The sequence below is a fragment of the Rhamphochromis sp. 'chilingali' genome (assembly GCF_963969265.1).
Source record: "Rhamphochromis sp. 'chilingali' genome assembly, chromosome: 12".
Lineage (NCBI taxonomy): Eukaryota > Metazoa > Chordata > Actinopteri > Cichliformes > Cichlidae > Rhamphochromis > Rhamphochromis sp. 'chilingali'.
Genome location: NC_137939.1, coordinates 22015690 through 22029117, shown reverse-complemented (window position 1 = coordinate 22029117; position 13428 = coordinate 22015690). Strand labels below are relative to the sequence as shown.

Here is a 13428-nt window from a genome sequence, read left to right as displayed (position 1 = left end):
AGCTAATCCTTAATTTGCCTGAGGGAATATCAGCAGGATGAGGCCTAAGTTTGAAAGAGATTCTGGAGGACTGTAATTCTGTTTTGTACAAAGCCTGGCTACGAAGAGATGAGGATGGATAAGAGCATTTTCCATCTTTTATTTTTACCGTCTTTATTTTATTGGTTTAACAATATTATATTAGTCATATATACTGAATATTTAGGCTTAATAATAAACTTTTCTTTCCCTCAAGTCCAAAAGTCACTGATGTATTATTTATTTAGACCAATTTATCTCACTGAAGTATGATTTTCAGTCTTGAAATTAAATCATGTTGAATACACGGAAAATAAATCAAGTCTGTATTGCAGTTTTATCCATATTCAATAAACCCAGTAATAGAAGCAAGTAAAATCCCATTTTAGTCCCACTGTTTACAATATTTCTTGCTTAAAATGTTTAAACAGCAGGCAGTATACAAATTAAAACGGAGACTAGAGCATCAAACATCTCAAAATGTTCAAACAATATTAAAATCAAGGTATCTGAATATAATTGTTTTAGCCACTGATAGATGGGCTGGGAAACCCTATGACTAAATTTGCTACCTAATGGTGGGTGTCGGGTACAAAGGCCGTATGGGTTGCTGACTCATCTAAAGCTAGTCAGCAATGAATAGCAGACTGATCACACCCCTTTCTCATTTCTTAGTTCTTCTGCATATTTGTCACACTTTATATAAACAAATTCTAATATTCAACAAAGAGAACCCAAGTAAATACAAAATTCAGCTTTTAAATGGTAATTCCATATATTAAAAGGAAAAAAGCTATTCAACCCTACCTGGCCCTGTGTGGAAAACTATTTTGCTCCTCCTGGTTAAATCATGAATTAAGTGTGATCAACTACATTTTTTTGGAAAGCTGAGTTCAAGTTTATTAGCCACACCCAGACCTGATTACTGCCAGACCCATTAAAGGAGGAAGTCACTTAAATAGAGCCTGTGAAGTCAAGTAGACTAAAGGCAACACATCATGCCACGAGAAAAAGAAACTTGGGAACAAATGAGAAACAAAGTGACTGATATCAGTCTGGAAAAGGTTTGGGACTCCAAGGAAACACGTTGAGAGCCATTACGCACAAATGGAGAAAATATGAATACTGGTAAACCTTCCCAGGAGTGGTCAGCCTACCAAGAGTGCATCAACAACTCATCCAGGAAGTCAGAACAGAAGCTGGAATAAAATCTAAATCTAAAATCAGGCCTTACTCGCCTCACTTAAGGTTAGAGGTCATGATTCAACAATAAGAAAGAGACACAAATGGCATCTAAGGTGAAATCAACTGCTGACCAAAAAAAACAAAAAAAATCCCCCTAAAAAACCCACAAAGGCTTGTATTACATTTGCCAAAACACATTTTGATGATGCCCGTGACTTTTGGGAAAATATTCTGTGGACTGATGAAAAAGTCTGACTGTTACATATCAGGAAAAATACAGTATTTCATTAAGAGAACGTCATACCAACAGTCAAACGTGGAGGTGGTAGTGTGATGGTCTGGAACTGCTTTGCTGCTTCAGAATTGGGACAACTTGCTGTAATTGATGGAACCATGAATTCTGCTCTCTGCCAGAAAATCCAGAAGGAAAATGTCTGGCTGTAAGTTTGTGCAACAGTTGGTACAACAAGCAATACGTTTAGGGGGCAATTAGTTGACTATGAGGAAAAAGGAAGTTCCTTTAATGAATAAAATCTTAATTTATCGGGTTATCTTTGTCTAAGTATCAGAAATATGCAAAATGCAAAATCATGGCACTGCAGGTATAATAAAAACCTCAGCACTTTATCATTATTTGATCAACATTCCCATAAGCTTACATCATCTTGGGCCAGTGAACTCATGTCATTTACAGTAAAGCTGCATTCGTTTGCACACATCTACATTAGCTAACATTACGTGTAGCTCTTTTATTATTAACAAACAGTGTGATGTAAATGACAGTTTTAGCACATTATTTCATCTGTGAACATGATTTCTGCCAGAGTCATGTCAGATACTCTAAGGATTTTTATTAGTTTGGAGTTAAACATAACAAACACGATAATCCAGCAAAATATAATCAAATATCTAATTTTTAAACTGAGAGTGCATCGGTGGTAAAAATGACATACAGTGCATGTAAATGTTTATTCATTGAGCCCCGGGAAAGAGCAAGGCAAAATGCAGTAGTAGGTTTAAGCAAATAAGAACCCAGGTGTGTGTGAACCCAGTGTCAAATAAACAGATTTGCCCTCCAGCCTATTAGCAGTGTAACCACACTGCCAGGGATTAGTCTAGGCCAGGGCAGTGAGCCCAGCAGTGACTGGCACATGTCGCCCACCGTCAGGGAAATTGGGCTTAATTATGCATACTGCTGCCAGGTGCTACAACCAGATGCCCTGCTGCCAAATAGTCTACTCGAACATCTTCTCCTCAGCAGAGGCTGAAGCACTGGCCAGAGTTCCCTATGCCTGCTGAGTACTACACTCACTGACTTGATAAACAAAGAAGAAAAAAAAGACTGTTAAGATGAAAACATCTAATTGATGTTAGGACCGAAGAGCTATGACTGTAATTAAGCAGTACGTGCTCATCATACACATTGTTACAGGTGAAATTACAGGAGAGCGTGTTTATAGCTACAAAGCAGTATAACGAGTTAGTTGGCACAGGGAAACGTATTAGGCAACTAAATTTCAAATGCATGACACAAGTATGGCACGGCTTCAACAAGTCTGTGACTAACAAGTCTTAAAGCTACTGATAAAGAGAACTTCTTGGTCATGTGGTTTATCGTTTTGACCATTTATGGAGAAGCTTTTCTAGAACTCATAGTGAGCTCATGTTGTATTAGGTATCAAATAGAATTTTATTCATGCCCAACAGCTGTGTGACACTGTGTTTAGGTACATTATTGTTAGCTAAATGACTATGGCAAAATTCATCAGTGAAGATACACAATGCTCCCTGCTTTGGTGATTAGGGCGTAGACATTATACATCTCAAGCTAGCAGAAATATCCCAGTGAGAACAGTGTTATGCGACAGGTTAAGAGATCACCTGAGTTATTACAGGGAATCCTGAGGGGGACTCAAATGTCTCTACGAGATATCATAACAATCGCTACAATAGTTGTCAGCAGACATTACTCTGAACCACAAATGAAAGCCTTGTGGTTCCAATTGTGGTTGTATCCTCTGGGGACTAGGGTTGACCATAATTTCAAGGCAAGCCACATAGTTGCTGCTGAGATATTTTAGCTTGGATCAAAGTGGAGGACCCACTGATCGCCCACTTTGATTAAAGTGCTTCAAAAAGAATTCTTGAGGCAAGAGGTCTTTGAAATTAGTTAAATAAATGAACAGTCTCATTCATTTCAGAAATCCTAACTGTGACGTAAACATTTCAACGAGGCTCGCGAACAGTATTGATCTTGTTTTAGTGCTACCAGAGTCTGAAACGCTTCAAACTGTGTGACAGACATGCAGCAGCTCACCAGGCGACACAGTCTTGATGAAGCCTGATTAAGACTTCATGCCTCATAAATACACCACACTGAGCACTTCACAGTGCAACTGTGTTACAGCAGGAGGTGTGAATATATGTCATATGCCCACTATGATCAGAGCAGTCCAGTGCGAGGCAGCATAATCAAGATGACTTGCATGGAAAGTGCTGGAGGTGAGGTAGGTAGACGTAAAAAAAATGAGATGGAACAAGAATACTTTTAATCGCAGATTCACAGCTGATGCTCCTGCACATGAAACACATCTGAATGTTTGCCCTGGCATCCGCTGAGCCTTTTGCTTGAAAGAACAAGCTCATGTTCAGTTTCAGCTCAAATCTTGTTGGATTGATAGGCAGTTATTTTCTGTTATGCACACAAGCCAATTCTTGAAATTGATTTTCTGTAGAATCCAGTTAGAGTTATTTAAGATTCTCAGTTTTGCTGAGAAGAAATTCGCCAGCACGGTCATTCTTTAAATTTGACACAATGACTTTTAAAATGACTCTGACACTAATCTCCCCTTCTTTGTGGTGATCTGTGGGTGTGAATATGAAAGTAGATGCATTTCTGCGTTTCACAGGTACAGTCTGGTGTGAATCTGCCTAGTCACAGGTTAAATCATTCCAGAGAACTTTGTTCAGTTTCTTTCTTACATTTTGCAGGAAGACCAAAGCAAAGGGGAATTTAAAAAAAGAAAAGAAAGAAAGACTGAGGCAAATTTGTTTCCTGTGTCAACACACTGGGGGCACTGTCATTAATCTGGCTACAAGTACAACATGTTTTAAGTTTGAGGTGGAGTAGAGGTTGGTGTGGGCCCGGCAGGTGGGCTGCTGAGTCTGCTGAGAGCAGCAGAGTGTGAGATAAAAGAGGACGCCGCCTAGAAGGCAAGGCAAATGAAAAGGTCTGGGCGGGGGGCTGCAAGTAGCCAGTGAACACATGTGGGCCTGCACACAACAAGAAAGTTTCTTCTTATAAATTTGGTCAAAATGGGCACACACAAACACAAACGCACACACACACAGAAATAGCAAGCTCATCAACGTTAGTTTATATTTGTCCATTTGCTACTAAACGTTTTTTTAGTAGCTGGTGTTAAATACGGTTCACATAAACACATGACCATAAGAGTCAGTGTAGGTGTCTGTGTGTAGCTGTCATATCAACTTCTGTTTCTTTAATGCAGGAAGAGCAGATAGAAAGTGTAAATGACAGCATTTTATCTCAGAAACCAGACGAGTTTCAGGACCACATGTTTTTCCATTACTCCACTGGGCTGTACATAAATCTCTGTAATGTCAGCTGAACCATAGCCCCAAATTGGGGCTATTGATTTGATATTCAAAGTAAAATAAATCTTTTGGAAGTCTCTGAACATCTAGATGTTTGGCCCCCTTAATTATATTTTAATTTCAGACTGGTTCAAAGCAGCCTTTTCCCCACAAAGCTAATGAAGAACCCCTTGACCCACTTGGATGAAATCTATTTTTAGCCAACCAGCACTAGTTTAAAATATGGAGGGCTACATACTGCATGGGAAGGATGCTGTATTTGTCGGCTTCTGCTCCCGCCTCTCACACATATGTGGAATTCATCACTACTGAGTGCCTTTCAGCCTGCTTTCTCAGGCTACACAAACACGAGCCGGAAACATAATGCATAGAGCAGAGCATCCCAAACTCAGATGCTCTTGGAATGCTAACATGGTGGTGTTAGATTTCCCAGCTACCACTGCTCCCTCCTGGGTTGAAGCAGCTACAAATTCTTTCAGTTCAGAGGTCAACACAGGATGAAATGTAACTGCCATGCCTGCTGCTGGCCCAGATTTCTACCGGGAAATGATTTGAGGCTCTTTGTGGTTGTGAAAAAGTAGACGCTACCTTCTTAACACAGACTTTCATGCAAAATGTCTCAAAATGACATTTTGTGAAGAAAGTCCAGCTTTTCTGAAGCACAGCTAAGGACAGTGGGTGTCCAAACCCCGCTGTGAGCCCGTCATTTTGTACACACGTCATCCCTGCAACCCATCTTCACACATACTTGCACACTGGTCGCAATACAAAGAGAAGCTAGAGGAAATAGTGTTTTCAAAAGGACAGTAGGTGCAAGTTCTCCTGCAGCATATATTCTCTCGGCTGACAGCAGCCTGACAGCATGGGTCTGCTTGGGATGAGCCAGAAATTGTGGATGTAATGGGATGGAAAGATCTGGAGTTTTGCCCAAGCCTCTTAAAATGCTAACCAAGTATCAAAGCTGATGATCCTAGCGAGCATTCAGAAAGCAGAAAAACATCCCTTAGGAAAACTATATTTCAAGAGACCTTCGTGAATATCTTAAGCCGATGTTTATCTCCAAACACTGAAAAAGCCCCACTTCTTTCAGTCAACATCTTTCAGACGCATACGGCTAAATAAGAACTCTTAATAGGTGGTCCAGTTCAGTCCAAATGACAGCTCAATTTTCTTTGTAAAACTAAAAAAAAAAAAAAAAAAAAAAGTATAGAAAAGCCCCAGAATGGTCTTTTTTGGGCTGAAATGAATATGAAAAGCACCATTTGACGCTTTGTCAGTGGGACAAAGGACACGGCTGTGGAACTGGGAGACCAACCCTCATCTGGCTAAGCTCTCAGAACGTCTGTCCAGGACTCCATGCATTCCTCCGTTAATTTCCCCTCAGTGGGCAAGCACTTTCCCTGCCAGGGACTTGTCTTACCTCCGGTGTAACCGCTGCAGCTGCTTGTGTTTGGATGACCTGGGCCAGGAAATACTAGTGTTGGTCTCTTCCTGTATACCTCTGGGTTCAAAAAGGGTCATAGGGCTTCTAGTAAAAACTACAGTATGGAGGAAAAACAAGTAAATATATGCCCTAAAATTAGATTAATGTAACTTAAATAGAGTAGCCGCCGCTGTGCTGTAGTACTAAAAAGGTTACACTGTGATCTTACTACTTGAGGAAGCCCTTCCCAGCTCGTTTCGGTGTTAATGGAGCACCATGAAACAAATGTTTGGGGCGGCAGGGGTGTTAAACACGCCGGGGGTCAGTGTCTGTACCATGGCAACGGCTGGGATGCCGCCTCCTGGGAAAGCAGACATTCAGCCGAGCAGAGCTGTACAACAGCCTGCGCACAAAAACACTGCAAGTCGTAACATGCGTTCCATTCCAGAGTACACACACACCCACACACACGCGCACACAAACACCAAGGAATGGGACAAAAGTTGATTAGCTCACTCATCTGCATCGCCTGTGGTTTCTTTCTGCGATAAACGAGTAGGTTTTTCCACTATATTGAATGTACAAGGTCAAATACAAACAGCAACTGACAACAGCAATAACTGTCATTATATGTCATCTCATATAACTGAGCCTGAAAAGCAACTTGAAGTGAGGAAAAGTGTTATTACACAAGTAGAAGTGAACATGGAATCAAGCGGAGGTACAAGCTGACACAACCAGAACAGGCGAAAATTCGCCAAAGAAAGCTGTCTTAGCCAGAGATCAAATCTCCTCTGACGGGATTAAAGGCCTGCACTTTCTAACAATGGATGATGAATGGGTTGCAAAGAGATTTTGATAAAAGGGGGTTGGAAAAAAAACATGCACATACAAACCCACAGCCTGTGCCACTGTACCAATCCACTGTAATACCCTTAGATGTATTGACATTTTCATTGTGGAAACTAAATCAAATGTCATGCAGAACAGAAACAGCCCTCCAAAGCAGCCAGTCATAGTCAACACTCATGCAAATTCTTATAAGAGCCTGTCCAGTATTCTCAAGTGTCGCCAGCCAGAAGCTTTTTAGATCCACACACACCACCTATTCATTTATTCATTTCCTCCCGAGCCTAGCCAATAATTTCCCAGAGATCCCATTGCCAAACACCGATTGCTCAAGACAAATGAGATGACACAATGGACTCGCCAGTCCGCCCACGGAGCAGTGAGGATGAGACGAGTCAGCCTTCACCGCATGACATTTCTGAATTGGATTTCCAATTAGGAGAATTTAATGTAATAATCTCAAGCAAATCTTGCAGTCTCCACGAAGTAACACAGTGGCGCATCACCCCGAGCTTTGCCTTAACACTTCTCCCTCAGAGGAAGGCGGCTGTTACCGGGAAACCCAAGGGAGCAATTTTATATGATTGACATACACTTAACCACAGACAGGCAACCTGCAGGTTGTATGAGAGGCAGCATTTAGAAAAGCTATAAGCCTTATAATTTTAAAGAGTCGACTCTTTTTCAACAAAAGGACTTTTAAATTCTTTCTTTGCAGGTTTTCATATTGTGTGTAACACACTGTGTAAACCACAGAAACTTCATGATTAAAACAAACAAACATGATCTGTCACCAGAGAGAAAAACAAGAATCAAACTGTGGCGAGCCAATAATGCAGATAACATACAACACAAAATGAAAAATACCTTATCTGATTTTTTTTTTTTTAATGTTCTCAACATCTGCACAACCTTACAGGGATCGTATACTTCTACTAAGGGCTTGTCCCTTTAGTACATCTTTTAGCTTTACCCAGTGTGTGATTTTGGGTAATTGAATCTGATTATGTCCACAGTCACTATCAATTGCAGACAATACAATGTGGACAAGTATGATAGCTACTTTATATAACTCTGGGCTGTTTTTTCAGTTTTTAATAGTGACCTCATAAATACTGAAGGCTGACAGAGAGAGCAGGAGGAAGGAGAGCTAACTCTTTCTAACCATACAGAGTAGGTCTTTAATAGATGTGACAAACCACATCAAATGTTTACCTCACTGAGGACTTCCTCCAGTGACTACTAAAAAGAGAAAGTCATATTCCTGGTTCACACAAGTCTGAGGATAGTCAATAAGGTTTCATACGACAAAGATTTCCTTATAATAAGATAATTTTGCTAAACAATGAGAATCCAATTGTGAGAAGACTTTCCATCTCCAGACCTGTGACTGTGTTCACGTCCAGACTCTATGTAAGCATTATAATTACTGACACATCTGCAATTCGTTTCTTTAAACGTAATCGTGGGCCGATTCGTTACAGATTTCTTTAGTTAAATTGCATAATTTCCTCTCAGGCTGTTTGTGCACATTACAGTAGAAATGGCAGTAACACAGGAGGTGTAGGCTAACAAAGAAGCATGCCACTGCTTGGGCGCTGCACTGGTTTGGCTTGCGATTGTTTGACAATGCAGGGAAGCATGCAAACATGAAACATCGTTTCTTGCAGTAACAATAAAGGATTGGGTAATATTCGCCAGGGGCAAAGCTGCTGTCTGTCTCCCATGTAGTCAGAGCCACCTCGCCTCGGCTTTCCCCAAGATTACCTGAGCAGACTGGAGAGCGGATGAGAGGAGGCGCCGTGGCCACCGCTGTTGCCGCTTCCACCGGTCCCAGACGATCCGCCAGCGGACTGTCGCTTCCCGGATAAAAGCTTCTCCACGGCAGCCAGGTTTCCCGTGCGCGCCGCTTCAAGAAGCTCCTGCTCCTTTCCCATCGCGGATCCCAGAAAGAAATCAAAGGAGGCGCGGGGAAAAGAAGGAAAAAGGGGAGGGGGGTCGGTTATGGGAGTGAAATTCCTGTGCGAGCCCCTCTTTCTCCCGACCTCAAGTTATTTCTCAGTGCTGCTAAGTGTGAAGGGGAAACAAAAGCTCCCTCCGCCGCCGGATCCGTCCGACCCGATCCACGGGTGCTTCTGGCGCTCACTGGAGTGAAAAGTTTCTTTCAACAGCACGGCGCATCGAACAAACTTCCTCTGACCAGACCACTGAGCGTCGTCCGTCACTTCCTCGAAACTGCCCTTTCTTTATGCATCTCCAGTCCGAAACCCTTCAGACGCACACGCATTCGCACACACACACATTTATACCCCCTATCACCGCCGCCCTTACTGCTTCAATCAGAAGGTGGATGGATATAAGCAAGATGGCGCATTGAATAGAGACAGGCAGGATTTACCCATTCAGTGCTTTTAAGATCTGTTCGCCTCTGACCTCTTGTATCCACAGTAAACGTCCATATATAGTCCCTTAATTACTTACTAAACGCTTTATAAATTACTGATTGGTAGCTGTAAGTATAAATAATACTACTAGTAATAATATCAATAATAATAACAAGAAGAAGAAGAACACAAATTAAGAATAAATATTTATGAATAACTATAACTGTGAATTACTCTTACTATCAATGGAACTACCTGACATTAGCAGCTAGGCAACTCTAATCGTATTAATTCCGGTCAAATTAATAAATGTTTTACAGCATTTTGTCCAGTGAAAGTAGATAATCTGGGAAATAACAAGAGAAAATCAAGGAATATATAATGCTTTATTTATTTCAGACAGAAGCCACTTGCAGCCTGAATATTCACTGAATATTGCGCTGTAATTAAGGGGCAAAAAGACAAAGCAAAATGAAACGAACAAACAAATGAACGAACATGACCTGTTTATTCCTAACATCTGAACGTTACTTCCATAGTCCTTCGCTGGTTGCTTCACAGAAGGCGGTGTTAATAAAGTTCGTACAAAACGGAAACGGAAATGCGTATGCTGTGTTAGCAACATTACCAGGGAAATTAGCCATTTGATGCATCGTACCTCTTACTGTAGGTGGTTACGTATTTATATAATCCGTAGCTACTGCGTTCATTAGAATATACTTTTGTGTACTGGGGTATATTATATCAATCAGGCATGTGTTAGCCCCCGCTAGCTTCTAATTATCGTTAGCTTAAATTGACGGCCAGACTGTTGCCGCTGCTTTGTTGACGCCTAGCTGCGTACAGGGTATGTGCATACTGGTTTGTTTGTTTTTTGTAAAGTTTTTATCCACACACTGCTATTAATACTAATGTACCTAATTTCTGGGCTAGCTAGCTAAAACAATTAAGTAATTTAGCCAATTGTAGCTAGCTTTTTAGAGTTGGGGTAAGTATCTCATCAACTTCTTTGATATTTGCAGAATCTAAAGTGAAATTAGTAAAATGGCAGACCCTGCACGTATCAAGAGTGATGATGCACTTAAGAGGACATCTCCTACCGACGAGGAGCACCTGAAGTCAGAGGAGAGTGAAAATCCTTCAGCCACAGAAAAACCTGCAAATGAAAACCTAGAGACATCGTCGCAAGATCAGCCTAAAGAAAATAAACATGTGAGTTTCGGAGCGTCATTTGCATAAGTTATTCAAGAAAGAGGTTAGAAAAGAAAAAGTGGGATAAGTAGGGCGATGAAGAAAGTAAACAGGAGTACTGGAAGGCTAGACGCACTGCATAGGCTTGTAGTGAGATGTATGTGAGGAAGGAGAAAAAGAACTTGAATCGACTGGTAGATGGAGAAATCAAGATGGAAAGTATTTGAAGAAGGTTAGGGCGATTAAGGATAGAGATGGAAATATGGTAACAAATGACCCGTGGATCTAGAGAGAGGAAATGATTGGGTGCCAAGGGAGGATTGCTGTTACAGCACGATAAAGCAGGAGTGGCAGAGAAGTAGGGAGCAGATAGAAGAGAGGTGGTTGGAGAGAAGAGGAATCAAAGTCAGTAGAAGCAAACAGAATATATGTACTTGAATGAAAGGGGGATAGGCTTAAAAGTGAAGATGTAAGGAGCTGAGGTACTGAGTGTGTCTATAAATATATGGGCTCAGCCATCCAAAGCAATGAACCGTGCAAAACGGAAGTGAACAAGGGAATGCAGCCATGGTGGAGCGAGTGAAGACGCTTGTCAGGGGTCATTTATGCCAGAATGATAGCAGCAAGGGTGGAAGGGTTACACGATGGTAATGAGACCTGCAATGATGTGTTGTTTGGAGACAGTGGGGGTAACAAAAAGACAGGGGGTGGAGTTTAAGGATGCTAAGATTTTCTTTGGGAGGGACCAGTATGGACAGGGCTAGACATAAGTATATCAGAGGGTCACCTCAGGTTGAGTATTTTGGAGACAAAGTTGGAGAATCAAGGCTGAGATGGTTCTAATACCTACAGAGGAGGGATGGTGGATTTACTGGACAAAGGATGTTAAAGATGAAGCTGACAGATAGAAGGTAAAGAAGAAGACCACAGAGAGGTTTATGAATGTAGTGAAGGAGGACATATACGAGTTTGGTGTATAATAAAACAGGATGAGATGCAGGCAGATGATCCACTGAAGAAACCCCTAAAGAGAGCAGCCAAAACAAGAATACCCTAGACAGTTGGTTGACAAACTTAAATGTACTGTTTCAGTTCCATTTTAAATAAATATTGTATTACAGTAAAATTAATGTTACATTAAAAATCATTTAACTGACCATATGTATACTAAAAAGTTTAAACCAACAAAAATCCTAAAACCTGAATGATCAGATTTGAATTTTTAGGTTGTCATTTGTGTTTTTGTTATGTGGTTTCACCGTGGTGTCTCTGTCTTTGTAGTATTTCTGAATAATTTTGTCTTCCACTGGATAGGAAACACCAGGGGGAGAAGATGAGGAAGAGGGAACCTCTGGCCAGCCTCCTTTGAAAAGGTTAAAAGTGGAACCTGAGAAGAAAAAGGAGAAGCGGCACAAGGTTGATGAAGATGAAATACAGAAGATGCAGTAAGATGACCTTTTTAATCTCACAGATCATCATTCTTATTCTTGAAATCATGTAATTTGCGAAAATTCGCCATAACTCCATAACATTTTCAGAGTTTTGGTGTCATCATTTTCTGAAGAGCAGCTGAATCGCTATGAAATGTACAGACGTTCTGCATTCCCGAAGGCTGCCATTAAAAGGGTAAGGTTTTTTTTTTGTTTTGTTTTTTTTAATAATAATAATAGAGGAAGTATTAAAAAACCCTGAAAATGTTGTATTGATTTGATGTCTCTTATTTTAATATTCTAGCTCATCCAGTCAATAACAGGATCATCGGTGTCCCAGAATGTTGTTATTGCCATGTCTGGTATTGCAAAGGTCTTTGCTGGGGAAATTGTCGAGGAAGGTTAGTTGGAGGATTTAAGAAAACCGAAGTCACCCAGACTACGAGGTTGTATGAATTATAGTTTCATGAGGTGTCTTTGCCTTTACAGCTCTGGATGTTTGTGAGAAGTGGGGAGACACACCACCACTTCAGCCCAAGCACATGAGGGAAGCAGTGAGGAGGCTGAAGAGTAGAGATCAGATTCCCAACACAAAGTACAAGAACATTCTCTTTCACTGACACACCTGAGCTGCAGATTGTATGAGGATGACGGATAAATGCCAGTAATTTAATAAGTGGTGCAGAGCATATGGAAAACTCACCATGAAGCCACTTAACACATCTTGCAGCCAAGTAGGCAGTGACTGCAGTCCTGAAGAGCAGTCAAGGCAGCTGCTAAATAAAGCTGAGTTGTCATTCACCCCTCAAAGTCGGGGTAAACGTTTTTCTCATCATTAAATTGGTTGCAACTAAACAGTGAGAAATGATGGTTTTATTTAAAACATGTTTTATATTTTAATAGTCAATGTTTTTTTCTTTTTGACTGAAACATTTTAATGTGATTAGGACCAAGCTGAAAATGCAAACATCATTTTTAGTTTGATTCCATATTTAAAAGCCTTCGAATCATTTAAGACCCTTCTTCTCTGTAGCCAATAGTATTAGTTGTTTGACCATGAACTGGAATTGGAAATAGTTTGAACTCAAGACAGACTTGATGGAAAACTGGGTGCTTGACATTTGTTACTTCAGTTTATATTTTTGTGCAGGTTGTAAACAAGAAGATAAATTCTGTTTAAACTGTATTTGTAAATATTGTACTTTGAGATTAAAGTCAAGTTTGCATTATACTAGTAAAATGAGCAGAATGATACTTTGAGTTTTTTGCTCAGACAGCGCCATAAATTCTCTGATACATTGTAACATACAAACATGCATTCAGCTGAAAA

The 13428-nt window shown here is 40.6% G+C and overlaps 2 protein-coding genes across 9 annotated transcripts in view; one reads left to right on the top strand and one right to left on the bottom strand.

The window, feature by feature from the left end:
- The window catches only part of LOC308406772 (ankyrin repeat and SAM domain-containing protein 1A), a 62074-nt gene extending 52655 nt beyond the window's left edge, over positions 1–9419 (bottom strand). For 4 of the 8 annotated variants that reach the window (XM_080897978.1, XM_080897979.1, XM_080897980.1 and 1 more), the window contains exon 1: positions 8861–9419. In XM_080897978.1, the coding sequence (XP_080754104.1) occupies positions 8861–9030 (170 nt within the window). In that variant the 5' untranslated portion in view covers positions 9031–9419. The remainder of the gene's footprint in view (positions 1–8860) is intronic. The other 4 variants (XM_080897982.1, XM_080897983.1, XM_080897985.1 and 1 more) reach the window with 2 other exon arrangements.
- Positions 9420–10070: 651 nt separating this feature from the next.
- Positions 10071–12953, top strand: taf11 (TAF11 RNA polymerase II, TATA box binding protein (TBP)-associated factor). The gene is made up of 6 exons (XM_080898004.1): positions 10071–10324; positions 10500–10689; positions 11983–12113; positions 12207–12294; positions 12403–12499; positions 12588–12953. Exons 2-6 carry the CDS (start codon positions 10522–10524, stop codon positions 12716–12718), a joined length of 615 nt encoding a protein of 204 aa, XP_080754130.1. The 5' UTR covers positions 10071–10324; positions 10500–10521; the 3' UTR covers positions 12719–12953.
- Positions 12954–13428: the final 475 nt, after the last annotated feature.

What these genes read in the sequence shown, in the direction of transcription:
- taf11 (XM_080898004.1), top strand. Translation starts at nt 10,522, where the DNA reads ATGGCAGACCCTGCACGTATCAAGAGTGATGATGCACTTAAGAGGACA. An exon ending in CGAAGGCTGCCATTAAAAGG is followed by an intron (nt 12,295 to 12,402) that starts GTAAGGTTTTTT and finishes TTAATATTCTAG; the next exon opens with CTCATCCAGTCAATAACAGG. An exon ending in TGGGGAAATTGTCGAGGAAG is followed by an intron (nt 12,500 to 12,587) that starts GTTAGTTGGAGG and finishes TTGCCTTTACAG; the next exon opens with CTCTGGATGTTTGTGAGAAG.